The sequence below is a fragment of the Melospiza georgiana genome, chromosome 3 (assembly GCF_028018845.1).
Source record: "Melospiza georgiana isolate bMelGeo1 chromosome 3, bMelGeo1.pri, whole genome shotgun sequence".
NCBI lineage: Eukaryota > Metazoa > Chordata > Aves > Passeriformes > Passerellidae > Melospiza > Melospiza georgiana.
Genome location: NC_080432.1, coordinates 39,195,661 through 39,218,423, shown reverse-complemented (window position 1 = coordinate 39,218,423; position 22,763 = coordinate 39,195,661). Strand labels below are relative to the sequence as shown.

The 22,763-nt window shown below is 39.6% G+C and overlaps 2 protein-coding genes across 4 annotated transcripts in view; one reads left to right on the top strand and one right to left on the bottom strand.

The window, feature by feature from the left end:
* CAMKMT (calmodulin-lysine N-methyltransferase) overlaps positions 1-4,559 on the bottom strand; it is a 211,683-nt gene extending 207,124 nt beyond the window's left edge. Inside the window, exon 1 of the mRNA XM_058021049.1 lies at positions 4,461-4,559. Within this exon, the coding sequence (XP_057877032.1) occupies positions 4,461-4,559 (99 nt within the window). The remainder of the gene's footprint in view (positions 1-4,460) is intronic.
* Positions 4,560-5,141: 582 nt separating this feature from the next.
* On the top strand, positions 5,142-22,763 carry PREPL (prolyl endopeptidase like). 3 transcript variants are annotated; one of them, XM_058020531.1, is made up of 14 exons: positions 5,142-5,228; positions 7,223-7,423; positions 7,925-7,991; positions 8,645-8,848; positions 10,893-11,016; positions 13,295-13,511; positions 14,087-14,272; positions 15,714-15,917; positions 16,657-16,832; positions 18,235-18,451; positions 18,640-18,789; positions 19,727-19,853; positions 20,742-20,824; positions 21,646-22,763. In XM_058020531.1, the coding sequence occupies exons 2-14, from the start codon at positions 7,268-7,270 to the stop codon at positions 21,724-21,726; spliced, it is 1,992 nt and encodes a 663-aa protein (XP_057876514.1). In that variant the 5' UTR covers positions 5,142-5,228; positions 7,223-7,267; the 3' UTR covers positions 21,727-22,763. The 3 variants fall into 3 exon arrangements, with proteins under 3 accessions (XP_057876514.1, XP_057876513.1, XP_057876512.1); XM_058020530.1 differs by having other exon boundaries at positions 5,142-5,799; positions 7,226-7,423; XM_058020529.1 differs by having other exon boundaries at positions 5,142-5,799.

Below are 22,763 nucleotides of genomic sequence, written 5' to 3'. Positions count from 1 at the left end.
TCCTAGATTTAACTTCTTTCTCCTAACATTGGAGAGAATACATAAATAATTACCATTGCATTTTTAAAATTAAGGTGCATATGCAGTCCCCAGTAATGGATTAAAAACAAAAAAAACCAAAAAAACCAAAAAAAACAACAAACAAACAAAAAACCAAACAAACAAAAAAAAAACAAACGAGCAAACAAAAAAACCAGAGCAGAAAATAAACTCATGCCTATAAATTGATAGGGGTACAAGGAAGAGCTCCATGGAGTAGGACAGCAATTTACAGGTTTTTGTCACCTAGAGATAAGTCAAATGAGAAACAGCTCTCCAGAATTATGAAACTTGAAAGCTTTGCATACAAGATGTGTACAAAAAAAATAATGGGTCAGTGATTTTTTTTTGCTGTACACAACCTATGTTAACATGCTCTAACTGAAAATGCACTCCCATTTAAAAGCCTTACAGTTTGGGGCCATGACATTATTTTGCAGGATATTTGGAAGTACTACATATGTGAGCAGAGCAATTGTATTTGCTACACTTTTGGTACTTAACAGCAGGTCTGAGACATCAGCCTTACTGCTTTTGGAGCTATTTTCATTGGCAGGTAGGTCTCATCATATGAGAGGCATTTTTCATGAAGTATTAAAAATGTCTGGGTGCTGTCCACACTACCTTGTAACACGTGAGAAAAATACACACATGAATGAAAAATGCAAAAATATCAAAGCAGAAAATTAAAAGACCAGCAAAATTAAGATCTTCATGCAATAGCTGTGTGCCTGAAAACAAAATGGACTATCTTGACAACTAAAGAAAACCAACAAGACCTAATTTTCAGAAAAGTGTGTTGTTTGGGGACTTCTTTAAAGAAATAGCAAGCCATTACTAAAAGGAAAAAAAATACAGTGGCAACACTTTCCTATTTTCAGTTTTTGTTGTACAGAGACACCTTATAGCCACTCTGTAAAATTTAATTTCATTCTCTGGGTTAGCAGAAAATCTCATGAGCATTTGAATACTCAAAAGAACATTTTTCCCACAGACTCAAACAAAAATCAAGTAGTCTAATATCTGAAAATTACAACAGCAGGTCAAATATTTTAAAACCCTACATATAACTGAGAAAATAGTACAAATGGAGAATATGGTACATCATTTATATCTAGCTCTGTACTTTTTACATATGGATCAAAGGGGGTTTTTTCTCAAGTCTATTCCTAAAAGGACCACAGTTGTGTTAAATAGGGTACAAAGATAAATTGCTGCTATAGAATAACCCACTGATAAAAACAAAAGGTGACAAACCTATCTTAACTCATCACCAAAAATGTTCTACAAAGATTCTGGTAAAATATTACCACAGATAATAATTCCAATGCCCTTGGTTTAATCACAGTATTAGTACCATGTTTAGGACTTCCTATAAAACCTAAAACTGGTTGATATCTCTTAAAAAAAACTCACTAGAAAAGAATCTCCTACAAACAACATGGAGAAAGGCAGTCACCTGAATTTCCCTGTACTTGTACATCCTTGTGTTAGGCCTAGTTGCACTAAGAGCCAAATTCAGTAATAGCTTATGGTCTACAAACCTCTACCAGTTCTCTGGCAGTGACTGCAACATGGTATTTGTACATGCAAGAAAGTTTCTACACAATCAACTACAACATAACCTGTAACTGCACTCTTAAATATCATCCTTAGGACTATAGTATTTATTTTTACAAATAATTTTTTTACCAAATTGTTTTATCCAATTGTAAACACTTTACAAACTCAAGACTAACAAAAACATGGAAAAAAGATCTGAAGCACAGGTACCCTTCACAGAGAGAAGAGCAGGAAGAGATGAAAATTAGTTTTAGAAATGCTTCTGTTCAGGAAAAAAAGTGTCACTGACCTGTCCTCACTTTAGCTTTTATTTTTCAGTTCTGGAAGTTAAAGTACATTAGCAGGTGACAACACACTCTCAGGCATGTGGTGTGGCTCTTGGGGATGGCCCTGTGCAGGGCCAGGAGCTGAACTTGATGATCCTTGTGCCTCCTTTCCTGCTCAGCATAATCCGTGATTCTGAGACTTGTGTGAGAAGAGCAAGAGGAAGGTAACAGGCAGGATAAATAAAAAAGCTTACAAACTTAATGAAACTTTCTCTAGGGAGCAAATGTACATATGGGGAGGAACCTAAAGTGTGCCTATTGCTCTAACTTCCCTGCTGAAAACTACTGACTGGATAATGCCTTCAGCCACAGAGACTGGCAGAGCTCAAAACACAGCCTTAGGGAACTTATCCAGTCATTTACAAATGCACACTAAATGGGTAACTTCCCTTAGCATTTTTTAAATGCAAAAAATACTTTTCTTGATTGTGACAGACTAAGTTTAAAAATATTGTCAAACTTCAAACTCAGTGCATACATAAAACATTTCATTGATAAAGAGCACACAGGTAATTATGCAAACCCCTGCTTCTTTATGCCAGCTTCATAGGATACCTCATAAAAGGGCTTTTTTTGCTTAATTAAATCAGCGAGCATGCACTCAAGCATCCTTACCATAGTAAATCAATTTGTGTGTGCATTGAATGAAAGCAAATTCAAGATATAAACACACCACAGAACTGATTTCACGTAAGGCGTTATTATAAGCAGTATGAAAAGTGCTTTTAAAAGCACTGTAAGAAACACTTTGACAGTGCTCCTTTAAAAATGGATTTAAAGGGAGGTTGATACCTTCTTCCAATCCATAGATAGATCTGAGCACCACTGTAGCAAAGAGCACAGAACTGATTTTTACTTCAGATGTACCAGTAAGATTAAATTGATCCTTGCTCATTGTACCATATAAAAATCAACAGAAAAGCTAAAGAACATGGAAAAACCAAGAGAATCTGCAGAGGTAAAGGTCACAGATACATGTAGTTTGAGAAAAAAAGAGAAGCCTTCTCCCCAAATACCTACATGCACTCTTCCACAACCCCACTCTATTGTTATGAAAAGCTCCTTATGATTTTAAGAGACAGGAATATGCCAAAGGCAGTATATGTTGAGAAGAAATAACAGCTAGTACAGCCACAGAGTGCAGCTTATATAGGCTGCTAGAACAGAAACCTACAAAGACAAACCTGATACTCCTACCAGTAACTTTGACATTTCCTGCTTTGGAGTATAATAAAACAGAAGTTGGTCCTGTTGAACAGGACTGGCAAATTTTGAAACCAAAAGCACACACGAAGTGCAATATCGATGTTCCCGGGCCTCCAATCGTGACCCAGCAGCAGCCAGGTGCCCCTTCCAACCCGGCTGCCACCACTGACTGAGTGCCACCCCTCTGCCCTCTCAGGGACAGCTGTCCACAGGCGGCTCCAGATGTCCTCTGAAAGGACAGAAACAAACACTCAAGTGAGGGCTGTCAATTTCACATCCCATAACAAAAACAGCCAATGAAACTGACTAGAATTTTTAAGCCTTTAGCCTACACTCGTCTGAAGAGGAATCCTTTCCGACCTTGCAGCGCTCTGAAAGGGTCTAAAACAGTGCGGAGGGCTGCAGCTGAGGAGCTGCTGTTTACCACAGCACAGGTGTCACCACTTGCTCCTTCTTCCTCCTCACCTTCCTCCAGGCACAGCCCCTCAGCAAAATGCAGCTTTCACTGCCAGGCGAGCAGCGTCTCACCCCAGCTCCCCACCAAAGGCGGTCTGGGGGAGCAAAGAGCAGGAATGAGGTGTCAGCCACAACAACCAGCCCCAGCGGCATCGATGGAAGGTGTCAAACTACGGCCTGAAAATCCCAAGGTGCCCTCAGGGGTGAGGGTGCCAGTGGGGTGCTGGTCCTCCTCCCTTAACACGGGCCATGGACAGTTTTGGGGATCGACTGAAGGCACACTTTAGAATCATAAAATCACAGAACAAGCTGAGTTGGAAAGGACCCATCAGGATCATCGAGTCCAACTCCTGGCCCTGCACAGGACACTGCAAGAGTCACACTGTGCGCCTCAGAGCATTGTCCAAACTCTATCAGGCTTCAATCCTATCAGGCTTGCCAGACACCACTTCCCTGGGGTGCCTGTTCCAGTGCCCAGCCATCCTCTGGATGAAAAACCTTATTCTAACATCCCACCTAAACCTCTCTTGTACAACTTCAGGCCATTCCCTTAAGTCTTGCCACCGGTCACGAAAGTGAAGTGATCGGTGCCTGCCCCTCCGCTTCCCCTCTCTTTAGAGAGGGTTGGGTGCATATACATATATATACACATATTTTTATTATCATATTTTCCAAGGAGAGTGCTGCAAGCCCCTTTACATGGCCCGCCATAGTATAGCTCGCAATACTCCTATAGGGGTGCAGGACCTGCCGCACCGCCGCCGGGGCACAGCCGGGCCCGAGGGAACAGGGCGAGCCCCGCGCTGCCCTCAGGCTGCGCCGCCGCCCTCCCGCCCGCCATGCCGCCCCCCGCCCGCGGGCTCCCCCTACCTGTCCGAGCAGCCGCCAGCGGGCTCGGGCCGCCGCCGCGCCGCTCGCCCCGCACCTGCCCGCGGCGGGGCGGCGCGGGGAGCCGGTAGCCTCGGCCATGCGGCGGCGGGAGCGCCGGGAGCTGGCGCGGCGGGAGAGAGGGAGGGAGGGAGCGGTGCCTTGGGCGGCGGGGCCGAGCCGCTGAGCATCCAGCGGCTGCAGGACCGGCCGGGCTAGGGATGGAGCGGGAGGAGGGGCGCGGCCATCTTTGCTAAGGGCAGCGCCGGAGCGACTCTCGGCGGCCGAGGAAGCGCGCTGGTCTTCAGGCCCTGCACGGCGTGGGTGCGCCTCAAGACAAGTCGCCCGTGGCCACCGCACCCGGGGACGGGACTGGGTGTGGCACGGCGGCCACCCGGGAAAGCCGCCCCAGGGAGCGTGCCCGCCCCGCCGTGGCTCCGCGTCCCGGCGCTGACATCAGCGGCGCCGCTGAAGCGCCCTGCCGCCATCTTAGTGACGGGCAGCGCCCCCGGGAGCGCTGCCGCCTGCCCGGCCGGCCTCTGATCCCGGGCAGCCCGGCTCGGCAGGAGCGGGAGCGGCGGCAGCGCCACGGCGAGTCCTTGCGCGGGCCGCGGGCGGGCGGAGCGGCAGTGCCGGCGGGGAGCGGTGCCGTGCCGGGTCCGGCCGGACACGGGGGGCCCGTCCCCTGCAGTGCTCCTGCGAACGGGATTCGGCTGCTGCTGCCTCGGGAGAGAGCGTGGGTTTGGTGTTATATGATGGGGAACTGAGGGGGTACGACTTCTCCAGACTTTCCCAGTGTTCTGTCCTTCAGCGTTTGGACGTGCGCGGTTGCAGCTCCCCTTCCCCTCATAGTTTCATGGGAGTTAAACTTTGGGCCGCCTGGAATGTTCAGGTTAAAATGTGGGCGCCAGTTGTTAACAGACAAAATTTTACTTATTCTCGTTTGATTTACCTAGTGAATCAGTCACATTTCTTTGGAAGAGGAAGTTTACGCTATGTCTATTTCCTCTGTATGTATGTATATTTACACCTGCTGTTTATGTATATTTCACACGCACAGTGTAAATGATCGGCAGTTCGGGATGTTCAGAAATTTCACGAATGTTTCAGAATTTTTCACGAAATGAGGGCTAGGATGTGCTGTGCTGGACTGCGGAATCTTCTCCAAGAGCTGAGCTTCGGTGCCAAGTACTACTCCAAGCATAACCCTCCTCAAACAGTGTGTCTTTTCAGTAAAATTGCTCCAAAAAAGTGCCACATCCTGGGCTATTCAAAAAGCACATGCACCCACAGGACTGCGCCACCTGGAAGCATCCTGCCGTGCAGATTCTTTTCCTGCAAGGTATGCTGTTAAATACAGACCTAATACCAACAACCACCTTGGCACATCTGATAAGGGATCCAGTCATACTTTTTACATGTTGAAGAAATATATATTTCCTACAGGATTTAAGCAGAGGAATAAAGTCCAGGATATCAGTGACATTCAAGGGCATGTACCATTGTTCAGCTTTCCTATGCTGTTTTGACATAAAGCTGCACTTTCATTGATTTTCCTGCTATTGTAATTTTGAAAAAATTGGTATCTTCCAGACTTAGGTAAAGTGTCAGGAGAAAACTGCAGGGAGAGATCAGCTAGTGTAGAGGCAAAGTGTCCAAACTGATTATACCAGATTGTGACCTGTCTCAAAAAACACTTGACTTTCCTGTGCTGACCAGTAAGGTCATGGTTTCCATCATATTAAAATAGAACACTCTCAGCTCTCAGCAATTATACGTTTTATGTTCATAGGGAGTTTGGTTACTGAAGTAGATGGTTTCCCTTCAGAGTCAACTTGGAACATTCACATTTGGTTCTTACATGTTTCTGAAGACAAACTAGGAACAAACCAACGTTCCTTAATGGGAAGTGGGGACAGGATATGAAGCACAGCCTGCTTTTTAAGCTTGGACACATTCAAATCATACATTGAATGTTATGAAATGCTACTTTGTGTGATCTGTGCAGTATTAGGTAGTGTAATATAAGTTGTGAAGCTTACTACTTGATCAAGTGAAATTTCACAGCATGCAAGAGGAAGTAACATTGTTCTAGCAGTTTTAACACGCTTTTAACATTTTTTACAATAGAGGACAGCTTGGTTGGCAGTGAGGTAGCAGTAATCATCTCACATTTCATGGAAAACCAGATCCTTAAACTTATTCCTGATAAAATTCTTGTGGAGCCCATATCAGTTCACTTCATTCTGCACCTTATGAACATTTATATTAACACTTCTGAGAAGGTGGAGCAAGAACCTGAATGAGCTGCTGGGACTCTAAGGTACAGGGACAGAGGTGTGGGCACTGTTGTCTAGGAAAGGAAACGAGAAATTACATTCAAAAGACAGGACATTGTGAAAGAAAGCTGTGAAGAAGGAAAAGTAATAGAATTCCATAAAAAGTAAAACCTAGTTCTAGAACAGGAACAAACATATTTACTTATAATCAATTAAGAGCATATATTAATAGTACCCTAAATTTTGGAGAGAAGACCTCAATGTGTTGAGTAAAACACGTTTCACAGTGCCTCCCCAAAGATCAGGAAGAGTTAAAATAAAACACATACCAACTACTGTTTGTTTTTTTTTTTTTTTTACTGTCATATACTTTTGTAATAACACAAAGGTGATTTTGGGCTTGTGGCTCAGGAGATATCACCTCAGTGTATTCAGATTGGTGTGCAGAGTGCTGGCTTGTAGCCATTGTTGTCTTTCCTTACTTAGCAGGAAGGAACAAAAGTCCTTTCCAAAAAGAAGCAAAATACATCCATGGTAACTTCAGAACTTTTGCACAAGAACCTTCTGAAATCAGAGCAAAAAAACTGGAATAACATTTCACCGAGATACAAAACTATGACAAAGAGGATCAAAGAAAAACTGGAAGAATTGCACAACATGTATACACTCAATTCCAGAAGCCCAAGGGTAAGTGGCAAACAATACAAACATTTCCCATCACTGAATACAATTAAAGACAGTGAAGCTGTTCCTGCTATAAAATGCTGGTTTACTCATTTTTTTACAGTAGAAATTTTGAATATTTTAATAGTTGTGCATAGCAACAGTTTGTGTTTAGAACAGCTTATACTTGTTATGACAGTGAATTTACCTTAATTTCTCCATAGGCAAAAGCAAGTAAAGATAAAATAATCATCTGACTTTTGGATAAAGAATACACAACATTGTAAGTTGCAAGAGCAGTTGCAGGTGATCTGAGCCTTCTGTGAAATTTAGAGCAGGTAGAGGTAGTTAAGTACCCTAACTGAAAAAAACCTTTCTTATGTGTGCAATTCCTTCTTCAGTGTGGAATATATGTTCTGTCATTTGTTACGTTTGTTACACTTCTGCTGTACAGAAAAATTACAGTATAGGGATTCAAAGGAAATAGTATGCTGGACTTGAAATATTTTTCTTTGTATTGAACAGATCAGGTTTGGAGAAAATGTGTACTTTGAAGAGAATGGCTGCATATTTCTTGCAAAAGCAGATGATGGTAAGGGATCTCTCTTCCTAATATGGAAGGATTCTTTAAAAAGGTATACATGTATCACTTAGTGTTCTTTTCTTGCATTAATGCTTAACTTGTCTGTTTCTTAACTAAAAATACTTTTATACTATTCTGTACTAGAGTAATAATTTTAGAATCCTGCATCTGAAAATGTGAGGTAAAGGGAGTTAGAGAATTGTATATATTGATACTCAGGCAAGTTGCTGGAGGAAAGAGATAAAACACTTCTTTGCAGAGCCCTAACTTAATATTTTGAAGAAAGGAAAGGAACATCCATGCTTTTTTATTTCTGAGAGGGGATGAAAGAATTTTAAATTTTATTTATTAAAAACAACCACCCTTTAGCTATCTGAGCTTTAAAATTCAATAGGTTTAGCAGAAACCAAGATCTACACTTTTGAAATATTTTTAGTAGTAACTACAGTACTTTTTTCCTTTGAACTGTAATTTTTTGTTTATTTTTACAAAGTGCATTTGCAAATATCTTGCAAGACAGGTATTTGTTGTTGATAAATTCCAGTAGAATGTTTGTGAATATTGGAGACAGATTTGTTAAATACAGACATTAAAAATCACCATTCATTTTGACAGTGTTTTAACTACAGGATTTTTTGCTATCTCTTTTTCCTATGTAATAGGTGAGGGAAATGCTAAGATTTTATTCAGTATTGAAGATCTTGGCTTTTCTGATGCCTTTATTCAACGGATCAGAATTTCACCAGATCAGAGATACATGGCCATCAGCTTAAAAAGTGAAAATTCTGAAGAGGCAACCTGCATTATTATGAAACTTGGTAATCTTCCTGTAGTGGAAAAAGTAATTTCAAGTGTATTTAGCTTTGGTAAGTCATTTATGAATATCCTGTGGATCACACAAGCTTTCAGCACAACATCTTTTTTTAGTTTAAAGATAATAATTTTTTTTTTATATGAAGGCAACATTTAATCCATATAAATGTTGAATTTTTTCTTATGGTTTCTTTAATGCTGCATGATTAGAGGTTGTCTGATATGGATGAAAGGGACTGCTTCCTGGATACAAGTTGTCCTTCATTGCAAAAGCATTTATACACATTACAACAGTCATAATTTTTTCCATTAAATCCAATATGCTATATTCAAAATATAGTCATGTGACAGTTTGTCATATAAAGATGGTTTTGAGGGATGTTCTAGTTGGTAAACCCTTGCAGCTACAACTGAAGTCACTGGTAGCTGTAGACAGTTAGCTTTGTTTGAAAATGTGGAAGTACTACTTACCAGTGAGTATTGGCTGGAATTTCAACTGGAATCCACAATGTGCGTCACACTGCAGAGCCCAGAGAAGTCAGCCAGGCCTTGAATCAATTCCTTCAGAATAGATTACAGAGCTTTACATTGCTGTTAAAAGAAGCAGAGGTAAATGGAAGTGAATGGGAAAACATTCTTTTTTTATAGTCTAATAAAGAATATAGCAAAAAGAGTATAATAGTATGTATACAGTGTTCCATGTCTTGTACTTTGGATTATATTGCTAGATGTCATCAAGTATATCTAGTGCAGTAAGCAATTTGCCTGGGCAGAGCAAAAAAAAATTTCATGTTAAACTTCCTTGTTAAAAAAAATGAGGAGTAGCAAGAATTTAATGCTGTGTTTCCACACTGAAGATTATAATACCTGTTGAAAAATAAACATGCATATTTGCCAATGACATTTTACAACATACTTGGTTTGAACATCTATCTAGGTTGATCCAGAAGAATCAGTACAGTTAAGAGACCAACACCCTGTTCCCTAGATAGGTGTGACAGATAATAAGAGTTCAAAAGATGACTCTCAGAATGGTAAATTCTGTAAAAGGAAAAGATAAAGGTAAGGCTAGGTGTGTAAAAGTAACCTGTAAAGGTAAGTCAGATGTTAGTGAGGTACAGCAGTAGTGCAATGAAGCAAAGAGGTGCCTCAATCATGAGCAAAAGAATTAGGTCTTAAAACCATTTGCAAAGTTTATGGGCTTGTATTAAGTGATATAAAATAGCAGGGAGACAGACAAAAGCTCCTGAAAATTTACACCTTGATTTTTCTATAAGCTAGACTATAGAAATGTCTAGACTTGCCCTCCAAAGGCTTGTCTTCATAGTGAGTCCTCAGCCACCTGTGCACTTTGGAGCCACATTGCTGTTCAGAAAGCAAAATGTTTGTGTTATTTGGTGTTATGAATTCCTCGGGGTTTGTACTGAAAATCAGTATTTATGCATAAGACAGCAGCTTTTAAAAGCACGTGTGTTAAACATCATTCTGTTGGCCGCAGGAGCAGCAGAGATGGCAGGAATGTGGCTGGATCCAGCAGAATAACTTCAGAATAACAAGGGCCCTGTATTTATGCCTTTCTATGTTGGTGAACACATACACAAGCTTAGAAAAGTGGAGAATTTTTATCTCAGCAGTACCCATGGGGCACAAGCATCATCTCTTTTCTCTAAATGGCTTGTGTGCAGTCACATGCAGCAGTGCAGAGCTTATGAGTCTTTATTGTCTTGCTGACTCCATGTAAACCAGTTTTTCTCTGCTGTTTTAAACAGCCACGTTTCCTATTTTCCTGTTACCTCCAGAACCCACACAGAGTCAACAGTTCCCTATTACTGGGCTCTGCAACATTGACCTCGGCTTTTTTTTTGCTTTTTTTCCAATGCATTATGAGATTCTTGTTCTGTGGTATTCAGAGAAAATATGGAAAAACCTTTTGGCTCTTACCTCAGTCCCCACAGGATGAAGAAGTGCTGTCCTCAGTTCCATGCCACCTGCAAGCCACCTTTTGCAGCACTGGGTCCAGTGTCCGTGGAAGTCCCATCTTCTCTCAGTAATATCATCTTCTCTCTGAATTTGATATGCATTTTTCTTTTTTTCCAGAATGGGCTGCAAATGATGTTCTGTATTACACAGCTCAGAAGAACCTTAAATGCCAGAATGTATTCATGACCACTTTCACTTACCAGAAACATACTAAGTTAGTTTATACAGAACAAGATGCAAGGTAATACATACCTAAAATATAACAAGTCCTTTACATATTTTAGAGTATTTTATATGTAAAATATAGCTGGTTTGGAAAACAAAGTGTTCTATATTATATTTCAAATAGTAAAATGCATTTTTGTGTTCTACAGTCAGTAGTGCCTTATACGGCCTGAGAATGTGCTCTGTTCTCCTTTTGATATGTGATCAACAGAGATTAAACTTTCCTCTCTTACCTCATGAGTTCAGCTGAGTTTATAAATGTCAAGGTCACTCTCAGGTCAGGGTGTCCTTTAATGAATGTGTGACAGTTTCATACAAGGTAAATCCACAGTTCAGACTGTGGATTTCATTTTGTTTTCTCTGCTATTGATGTCTGATACATCTTTTAAAAAAATACATAAGTTCAGGCTAATCCTTGCTCTGGGTAATGGATGAGCAAAATCATTACAACATTCCAAGAGACAGAACTATTGTTGACTGAATACCCTCTCAATAACCTTTCTTTAAGCAGTGGTTTAGGAAGACAAGAAGGCTCTTTGCTAAACTGAGCACAGAACTAGCTTTTCAGCATTGTAGCACATGGTATATTTATACAGCATTGCATAAATATTTGTGATTATTCTTAAGTTACATATTCAGTAAAGAAATGCCTATTATACTTTCATCAGAAAAAAAAAGAAAACAAAAAATCTACAATGGAGATGGAATAAATAAGATCTTTTTTTTCCAGCTGCATTTGATGCATCGTTTTGGAAAATCAAGTTGCACTGACCTGGCACTTCCCCACAGGGAAACTGTTGGCATAATTCTGAAGGTCACAGTCATTACAGTAGATCTACTGGAAACTTACTCTAAAGGTTCATGTGCTATTGCAGCTCATAGCTGAACTCCTTCATCGGAGATGGCAAGACATTCTTTTGTATTGCCATTGAGCACTTCTGTTCTGTATCTCACCAGCTCTTCTAGTTGCAATCAAACCTTTTTTTAGAAGCTGAAATTTTCCTTTTTTTTTTTTTTTTTAAAGCTACAAAGATTTAAAAAAAAAAAGTAATATCAAGGTCATAATCCTTGGGGAGAAGTGTAATATGCATTTCAGCTCAACCCTCTTAGAGGCAGGATCAGCAGAGCTGAACTCTTGGAATCTCTACTGAATGCAGTGCCACATTCTTGCCAATTTATGGGTATTAGACAGGCAGGAGGCTGATTTTTCTTGCAGACTTTAGCTCTCCCCCTCTGCGCCTGTCCTAAAGATGTCAAGAGGGTGCAATTAGAAAAAACAATAGTACCAAAAAAATTTGAGATCCTCCACCTGCACATAATTAAAGGCACTATCTAAAGCATCCTTTTCTTCACCAGTCAAATACTCTGAATCCTAGAGAGATCATCATTGCAGCCATTCATCTGATCTGTGTGATGCAGATTATGGTACTCAACCCTACATTTTCTTGATGGAATCTGGATCTTGGTGTTGGACAGTTTTGCATTTAGAGACATCCAATCTAAAGGGTTCAAAATGGCAAAGAGACTGTTCTGATCCAAGATGTGACATTCCAGTTAATTCAGGTGACTCACAGAAATTTGAATCTGAATTTCAGCCTGAACTTTTCTACTATTAGCATCCAGGCACTGTTTATCACTGCTTTCTGTTTCTAGATTTCAGACAGATTTAAATCCAGTATGTAGTTTCTAGTTTCTTAGTTCCAAAACCAGTGCCTAGTTTTATATCACTCCAACATTGTCCATCTTGCCTCATATAAGCCTCTGTGCTTTTTTTCTTTCTAAACAGTACTTTTGGTCTTATTTGCTTCAGACAGTTAGGTCAGTAGCACATAGACATTTTATGAATTTATTTTTTAATAGCTCTTACTTTTGTTATTGCTGTTCCCACATGATGTCATTTATTATTTTAACTATCCATTACTACTTTTTAAATTTTAAATAGGGGTACAAGTTCAATAAAAAGATCTGCATTTTGATTGAATTTTAAAGCCTGTATGCATAAACGAGCTTCTAGTCTAGCTCAATGATACAAAAACCTGGATTTAGTTGGACAACAACTAAATTGCTTTCCTTGCAGATTTCAGGTTTCACACACAAGATTGAAGGGTTTTAAATCCCAGGGTAAATGCAGCAGAAGTGGGTCTGGGAGCCAAGTAGCCTGAAATTTCTCCAATTTGCTTACAGAAATGTTTTTTCTTACCTTGAAGATGGAAGCCTATGATTCTGAAACAACTGATGTATTTTAAAATACTGATAACATTTTCTTTCTTTTTTTTTTCAATGATTCCCTACAGATTCTTTGTAGACCTTTATTGCACAAAAGACAGGCGTTTTCTCACTATCAACAGCAACAGCAAGACAACCTCAGAAGTTTGGCTGGTTGACTGCAGACATCCCTTTGAGTCACCTGCTCTTGTACAAGCACGAACCACGGGGCTCATGTACCACGTTGAGCACAGGAAGGACCAGTTGTACATTCTTACTACATATGGAGAACCTGCAGAATATAAGGCAATTTTGACTGATAATTGCATTCATAGGATTCATTTAGATGCCTATTGCAGGTCATATAGAAATAGTAAGGTTGGCTTTTAATTCTGTTCATCACAGCTTACTGAAATAAATTAAGAGAGAGAGCTGCATGGATTAAAAAGACTGATAGTGCTGCATGGAGTGTCACCTGTAGGAGGCCAGTTTTATCCTAACTCCCTTGACAGCATCAAGAAATGACTGTGCTTCAACAGTCTTTTCCCCTGTACCAAAATTTAAGTTGGTGATCTCAGTTTGTGTAATCAAACCTACCTACAACTATGCTGGCCATACTGAAAGCACTTATCGTATTACAGTCTTCTGTAGAGTACTCTTTGAGACTTTGTCTTCTCCAAATGTTACTGTATTGTTCTTCCATTTTGCCTAAGTAAAGGGAGATTAAAAATCTCCAGTTTTAGGCAGGCAAACACCCCAAATACAAATAAGTATTTTTTGCAAGAAAAATGTATGAGATCACCTATAAGTCTGTACCTCTCATTTGTAACTCTTAGTACATTTTAGTAATACAAGGTTGTTTGGTTTTGTTTTTTTTATAGTTGATGAAGGCACCAGTAGCTTCCAGTGGCAAGAAGAACTGGCAGTTAGTTTATGCACTGGAAAGGAAAACCAAGCTAGTAGACTTTGAGATGTTCAGTGATGACTGTATTATGTTCCTGAAGAATGCTGGTCATCTTTACTTAAATGTGATTTCCTTTGTTTCACACTCAGTTCAGTCGATAAAGGTATGTTTTAGCTTGGTTTAAGCAGCATAATATTTTTCCAGCTATTTTTTTTTAGCATAACATACTGAAAGCAAAGATAAATTCCAAAAGCAAAAAGCGGTTTGGAAACTATTAATACTGGCAATTTCATTGTTATGACTAATTGTATTACCTGTGGCTTATTGCAGCATTTAGAAAGTTTAAGAGCAGCTATCCTGTGAGCCACTTCTTTCTTCAACAGATTACAGTCAAGCTCTTCACAATACAGCTGATTTCTAATGTAAACAGGACTTAGTTCCCTAAATGCTCTACTTAGTTTTACTGAGCCTTTTTCTGCCTACACTCATTGGTGTAAGCAAGGCCCCTCCCACAGGAGAAAGAAATCGGAAATCATACTTGTTCAAAAAACAAGTATGGACACTGTTCCATAATAAATGGGAAGAGTTGATATTGCAGTACAATTGGTGCAAAGGATATGCTTCCATTCTCTAGTTATTAAATACCTGCTTAATTCTCTAGCTATTAAATACCTGATTAAAACAAAGTGACTTAAGCCAAATCCAATTTCTGAAGACCATTTAGGTGAAATATTTAATTGATTTGTTTACCTGAAAAATAACAGTCTGAGCAACTCACAAGTTTATTGCAACAACTGCCAATGCTGCTCTCTATAAAACTGCTACAGAAAAAGGTTTTTGACAAAGTACATTGTATGGTCTCCAAAATCTTCAATTTTTTAAAATAGCCGTAGTTTATTTATTCAGAAAGGGCCTGCAGTTACTCAGGAGAACTTGGACTTCTGCTGCCTTTTCAGAAGCCTCTAGCAACCTAACCCAAGTAAGTAATGGTCTGGCAGAGGGTTTGGCTATGTCCCTGCTGCTCTCAAAGAATGAATCTTGATTTCTTTCATTCTTAGCAGAGTTAAAAACCTTAAATATAATAACAGTAAGTATCTGAGGGTGAATGTGCCAGGAAAAGGTTTTGTTCTTCACAATGGCTGGCACTAGGAACAAAGTTAAGAGGCAGGGATTTTCAGTGGCTTAGCATTACTGAGCTAACTCACAGTAAAAGCATAATAGCTGACATGGACTTGGCTGTATAACGTGTTGAAGTAGAACTGGAAATGCCAGGAAAAATAGGATCTAAAAAATAAAACTGATGCACAATCATTTCAAATGTTTTCTTTTAAAAAGTCTGCACTAATACCCATTTTAAACTGAATTTGAATTTATTTTTTGTTTTTAATTAATTGTCCAACTTTATCCAGTGGTTTTGGGAGAAAAGTTCACCAGTCTTTCACTTCTTGACTATTTTGTTATTGAATTTAAATGAAATACAGATTGTGCTACATACAAACTAAGACAATTAGTTAATATCCAAAGTCTTTTACTCTGAAGGACATATTAAGCAAAATTTGCAGAAGCAGTGTAAGGGTCTCACTTGAAATGCCATGTTTTCTCAGCTACCTACGTGGGCCTGTGAATTTGAATTGGAATCTCATCCTGAACATACCACCAGCACCTGCTATTTTCAGCTCTCCTCCCCAGTACACCCCCCTAAGCGTTTTGCATATTCATTTAAAGAAAATAATCTCATTGAGCAAGCTGTGCAAGAGGTACCAATTATTACAAATTGTCACACTACACGTTTACTAGCTAAAAGCAAGGTAAGATTTTTCAGTCTTTTTCCCATTCCTTTTATTCTTTCCTTCCTCCCCACCCATTTAAAGAAAGTGCATTTGGCAGGGAACAGAGATTAAAAAATGTAAAGAGCAGTTGGTGCTATAGTTATTAAACAGTGGGTGTTTTCTTCAGTGCTACAGAGAAGAACAAGAAAGAGTCGTGATTTTTTTTTTTCCATTAACCTGGGTATTCCACAGGAGATAACAGCACACGATGAGTCAAGAAGCTTAGTATAAGTGAGAATTGCTAGTTGATGTAATGGTATTGTGCTCCACATGATAAGTGAAAAAGGTGCCAGCTGTTGAAAAGAACACCCCACAACCAGCTGCACAGTGCAGATCAAGAAAGGAAAGTTTTAACAGCCTGAGTTTAAAAATTTGCAGATGTTAATAAAGAGTTTGTACTGTGGTAAGTGGTAAACTCTATTGTTAATAACATATATTCTTGGTGTTAAAGGGGGAAGGAAGACTTGGGTGCTTTGGTATTTTAAAAACTCCTCAGGTGTTGCACTTAAATGAATTTATACTCTGCATCTGTAAGCCCACACAGCAGAGATTCAGTCTCAGGCTTTATTTTTCAAGAGTGCTTTGTACACTCTAAGTGAAAAAAAATTACTGTAATCAAAAAAACACATTTTAAAATAAATAATTGAAGTTTTCATTGCCATGTGTCATTGAGATTTCTGCAATGTCCCTTATTGTAAAACTACTCCTTCTTTTCCAGGATGAAACTTTGGTGCCAATTACAGTTTTTCATAATAAGAATTCTAAAGAACTACACAGGAGACCACTTCTAGTTCATGTATATGGAGCTTATGGCATAGATTTGAACATGAGCTTTAAAGAAGAGAAGCTGATGTTAATTGAAGAGGGTTGGATATTAGCATATTGCCATGTTAGGTAAGTCAAATATAAAGTAGAAATAACATTTTATTTTGCAGGATACACAGGTACTTGCTCATGTACAACTGAATATGCACCAATTTTTTTTTTTTTTTTTTTTGGTGTACCTATACCTAATTATTCCTATTTTCTTAGATTTTTTTATTTAGGTAGTTTTTTTAATTTACCTCAGGGAAAAAACCACAAAAGCACACTACATTTTAGGTTTCCTAAATCTACATGATGGCTGTATGTACCTTTTAATCTTTTCAAGTCTCATTACTTCTTGTCTCATCTTTGCTCAAGACAAAATTTGGTGAGATGCTGAAATTGCCATGACATGTTATCTCCCTCTCCTTCTGAGAGCATTGTGTGCTAATGCTCAGTCTGTGTCTTCTGAAAGCCATTTACATTCCACAGCAACAGCTTAGCATTTAACCTGCAGCCCTTATTCTTTTATTGGCTAAATCATCTGTCTCCAGTTTAGCTACAAATCTACCAGTTTTATCAAACTGCAGTGCACAACAGGCTTCAAATTTTTCTCAGTAGCTAAGGAAGATAACAAAAGAATCACTTTAGGGAGGGGAGGCAAGGGGAGGAATGAATAATTGTTGGAAATACCAGTCCCAAAACAAATTCAGCAAATATATTCAGTCTGCTGTACTCAGTGGCAAGCATTGTGCTCTTCTTCCTCGCACCCCACTAAGAATCTTAAAATGCAGGTCAGTCCTACATGAAGATGGATTTGTCATCCAAAGATGGCAAGCTAATCAAATAATCCATTTTAAACTTGAAACCAGAAGAAAAAGCTTCAAGTGGCTTAGAACCAAAATTGTGGTTGCATAGAAAGAAGTATAAATTATTTTTATAATTCTATACTACAAAACATAACATTTCAAGTAGCATTTGAAATTCACAGATTAGAGGGGAAAAAAAAAACCCAAACCCAACTTTCTAACAGTCTCAGAATTTAAGCTAAGTGGAAGATAAATCCTGAGAGTCTGGTGTGGAGCTCAGAAATACTATTCTACTGTTTTTAATAAGTAATAGTGTTAGTAATGGAAGTATTGGAAATATTTTTGTAGTTTCCTGTATAAAAAGATAATGTTATCTGATTTTGTATTGCCTACAATGAAAATGTAATTTCCTAAAGTGTTGCTTTTCCTGTGGATTCCAGGACACAAGCACATGTGCCCTTCTACAGGTAGTATTTTCACCAGTCATCATGACTGGATTTATTTTGCCTTCATGTTTTCTCTTTTAGCCATAAAGAAGGGTAAAGGCAAAAGCAGAGAAGAGTTAATTGGGAGAGCAAACTGTGATGTGCCACTCTGTGGCTGCTGCTGTTCTTTGGTTATCTGAAGCTATGCCATGTAATGTTTTCTGAAGAGACTCCAACTTGAATTGCATTAAATTTCAGGGGTGGAGGAGAGCAGGGCCTTAGCTGGCACAGAGATGGATGTCAGTATAACAAACTCAAAGGTCTCCATGACCTCAGGGCTTGCATCACGCTGCTGCACCAAGAGGGATTTTCTCAGCCCAAGCACACAGCCCTGGCAGCTGCCAGTGCTGGAGGAGTTCTGGCTGGAGCCCTGTGCAACACCGACCCAGCCCTGCTCAGAGCCATGGTGTTACAGGTGAGCTGCTGCAGACCTTGTACAGGTCATAACATCAGACTGTGTTATCTGTGCTATTGTACCACTTTCAGAATTGGAAACATTCCAGTTCAAAGCTCACTCTCCTCATTTGTTTGAGAACATCTTGACTCAGATATTCAAGGTCCTCTGTCCTATTTGCCAACTTTTTTTTTTTAATGATTTCTAAGGCCCCTTTCGTAGATGTTCTAAATACAATGATGAAAACTCATCTCCCACTGACAATTGAGGAACAAGAAGAATGGGGAAATCCATTAGAAGATGAAAAGTGTATGAAGTATATCAAAAGCTATTGCCCATACCAGAATATTAAGCCACAGGTAAAACTATGCTTTCTGTGCAGAATACTTCAGGCATAAAGTGTAGTGGTTTATAAGAAAACCAGAAGTAGATCACTGAAATTTTTAAAAAACCTCCAATATAAATTATTTCAGTAATAATCTTAACAATAGCTGGAGTCACAAGTGACTACTGAAATTAACCGAATGCCTTCTCCTAAATGATATGAATTTCCAAACTTGCTTTTGTTTTAGGACTTTCAGGAAGTAATAGATTATTGTGTAGCAAATCTCAACATGCAAAATGCCTTCTTTTGTGGGGCAGTTTTGACATTCTGCTGTGTTTTGCTGGCTTTTTTGCAGACACAGGAGGAAGGAGGTTTCCACTGGAGGTATTTTCCACTGATGGAAACTACCTCCACCTGAGGTACTTTCCAGTGGAGGTGGGGGTATTTTCTACTGATTTAATACCTTTCTAGACGTATTAAAACAAACAAACACTGAAAGGGAAGAGGACCTATAGCTTTGACATTGTCATCTCAAGGAAATCTCTCTTTTATGACAGTGTGTTAGCTGTGTTGAGCAGCTTCATTAAGTAAAATTCTTACTATTTAAAAACCAACTTCTTGGCAGAAAGATTGCAAAAATATGTTCTAAGGTAAACTATGCCATGATTATTACTCCCTTTTTTCTTTTTTTGCAATCATCAGCAAGCAGACAGGCATCAGGCCTTTACCAGTGGGAAGAGGATGTTTTTATGACCTTTTGCAAGTAGATTATGCCCAACTGTGAAGTGATTTTTCAGACTAAAATACTTTTTGCAGTTAGAGTGATAAAACTCTTAGGAAACACTAAGTAATTATGAAATAGATGAGTTCTTAAATAAACCCTAACAAGTTGTACAGTAAGAGAAAAATGTGTTACTGTTTGAGAAAGACCAGTTGTCAAGTGTTTAACTGGTTTTGGTTTTTGATCTCAGTGCTATCCATCAGTTTTTATCACGGCGTATGAAAATGATGAACGGGTACCACTAACAGGAATTTTACAGTATGTTCAGAAGCTCAGGAAGGCTGCACTAGATCATGCCAGCAGAACAAGTAAGAAAGGTAAGGATAAGAATATCACAGATAAATGGAGTTAACCAAAATTTAATAGTCATGTAAATTAAAGACCACAGAGATTGACTCCTCCTTAAATGAATTCAAACACATTCCCATATCACCAGCTCCACAGCAGACTCAGAACACTCTCTGAGATGCAAAACCAAAGACTGGAAGCCTGTCAGGGGGCTCACTCTTTCCTAGGCCTCCACATAGGGCAGTTGTTGGATAGTGCAGAGTGAACCCACACTGTCACTCCAGCTGCTGACAGGGCCAGGCTGCAGTTCTCAGCAACCCTTGGAGAAAAATCTTACTTTTGCTGCTATACAAAAACCTATTTTTCTCACTTTGTTAAGCTGCAGGTCCTTAGTCCAAGCTAGAGTGACAGCGAGGCCAAGGCACAGGTGCTTTTATACCTGAAACTTACCCTAGCTTTGGGAGTTTCCAGCAAAAGGTACATTCAAGCTTGACAAATTTCTTGTACCATCCAATCTGGGGAGAGGCTTTTACCATCATTACCAGAAAAGGTCTTGGATAACCTTTTCTACATTTCATGATGCCCTGTCTCTGAGCAGCACAACTGCAGTGGCTGAGAAACTGCAGCCGGTGCTGCAGTTGCTGTTGTGCTCTTTGTGCAGGAAGAAAAGAGCATGTCTTTCCAAAAATACTCAGAGAGAACAAACACACTAAATAGATTAATATTTTCCAAATATGCAGTTACTAGAAATACAAATAATTCATTCAGAAAGCCCCTCTACAATTCTCTTTTTCCTAAGGAATAATCGAAATTCTGTCAGGACAAGGAGAACTAGCTATCCTTAAACAATTCACATACCCACTTAATTTTTTCCTTGTCCATTCAATGTAAAGTGATCATCAGCTTCATTGTTCCAGGAAATTGGATTCCTAATATCATCCTAGATGTCCAGGCAAATGGCAGTCATTGTGATTCATCCTGGGAGCACTCACTGAATGAGGTATGGTCCCTTTACTGCACAGCTCCATAACATGGTGCAGGGGATATTCCCCCTCAAGGAATACTTCAGCCTCAGTAGTTGGGCAGACATTGAATGTATGGTTAAACTATAAAGAAAAACTGCTAGAGCAACTGCTGATTTTACATATATATATAATTTTAAAACCCAGCAATCTTTATATATAATTATATCTATTTTTATACATATATATACTTGTACAGATATAAAAGAGAGTGACAGAGTCAGATTATTGAAATAGCCTTAAAATAGTGTTCAATTCCCACTGTAATGTGCTAGGAGATTTGAATGAAAGGTTCCAAGTTGTGCAAAACATCATTCCAGCAGGAAGAGTCTTGCTCTGTAGAGTATTAAGTGCTTGAAACTGTCATAGTATTTACTCATATCTTCCTCTTTGTGTAAAACATACATGATGGGTTGGATCTTTACATTTTGAAATGCATGATCTGTGCTATCAAAGCTATTACAGTTAGCTTTCAAGAATTTGCACTTTTTACAAGCATGCTTGTTAAAAGCAAAATATTGCCAAGACCGAACATATTTTTACTGATGTCTCAGACTGTCACAGTTGGATACTAATTTTATTAATCTTAATTTTAACAAATCCTAGAAAATGTTAATTTCATGGTGGTGGCAGTTATTCCCAAGAGGAATTCTTTTAGGAAAAGCTCCATGCTGTCTTGGGACAAGGTATTTCTAAGCATTGTATAGAAAAGGAAGATTACTAGAATAGCTGCACAAGAGCCTGAATGTTTAGAGTGCAAAGAACTTGACTTTGTAATAAAATATTTTAATTATTTTAGGTTGCAAGACACCTTGCTTTTCTGAACAGAGAACTTGAGGAAGTGTGCCATCCCCAACATCACAGCAAATCCTGCAAATAACTCCCAGACACACTGACCACCTGAGAAACTTAGGGTCAGATTTGGATTTGTATGGAAAGCAAGAGATCCATCTCCAGAGGATCTCTCCTCTCAGATCCCTGCTTTATGGGCACAAGCACACAGAGCTGGGTGTGGCACTGCCTTACAAAAATACAGAGCAAGACCTGGACTTCTGCCCTGCCAGGCTGTGCAGAAGCAGCTGCCAGCAGAAATGAGTTTGTGCAGCAGCTCTGTTCACTGAGCCAGCAGAGCAGCAGCACACAGAGCCCCACAGGAGAGCCACAGGCACCAGGCACAGCCTTCCTGTCCAAGGCACATCTCACACGAGGCAGCAGAACTCCTCCAAAGTATCTGACATCCAAGTCTCGCTGCTTCCAGAACTAATTCCCGTACGTAGGTGATGGGGGTTGCTGCCCTCTCTCTCTGCACAGCAGCCATGCTGTACTGATCATGTGGTGGGACTGAGCAAACTGCAAAGAAAAACACTCTCAAGAACAGGAATTTTAGCAGAACTCTGATCTGAATACATTAAAAATCTTTAAGTTGCTTTACCTAGCGTGGTAATCTTAAGAAGGAGGTGCCGAATCCCTCAGGAGGACAAGATCAATGTGTCAGAAGATGCCAGAGTATCTCCAGTAAAACAAAAAGAATGCCCCCACTAAAGCAGCCTGATTCATGACTTAGCTGCCCTCTGAGCAAGGCACAAATCTGCTGGGCCTTGCTTGTTGAAAGGGATGTGTGGTGCATACCCGGGCAACATCAACGTCTGCAGGTGCAGCAGGTGCCAGTCAGAGCACCTGTGCTGACATTCAGCGGGGTTGGCTCAGCTGCTTCCTCTGAACTGAAATACACACCCCTCACCTCAGCCTTAGGGCAAGAAGAGAAATGAGAGAATGCAAACATATTCTAACTCAGCAAGGAAGGGGGGAATCAACTGGAAATGCAGTTAGGAGTGTGGAATTAGATATTAGCTACATTTTGTTCTTTTTCTTACTAACTTTGAGGATAATCAGTTACTAGATTTGAGAGAAGAGGTG

Coding starts and splice junctions, on each gene's coding strand:
- PREPL (XM_058020529.1), top strand. CDS start 5,581: ATGAGGGCTAGGATGTGCTGTGCTGGACTGCGGAATCTTCTCCAAGAG. Junction 8,849..10,892: donor TTCAAGTGTATTTAGCTTTG/GTAAGTCATTTA, acceptor CTTTTTTTCCAG/AATGGGCTGCAAATGATGTT. Junction 15,918..16,656: donor GTTTACTAGCTAAAAGCAAG/GTAAGATTTTTC, acceptor CTTCTTTTCCAG/GATGAAACTTTGGTGCCAAT.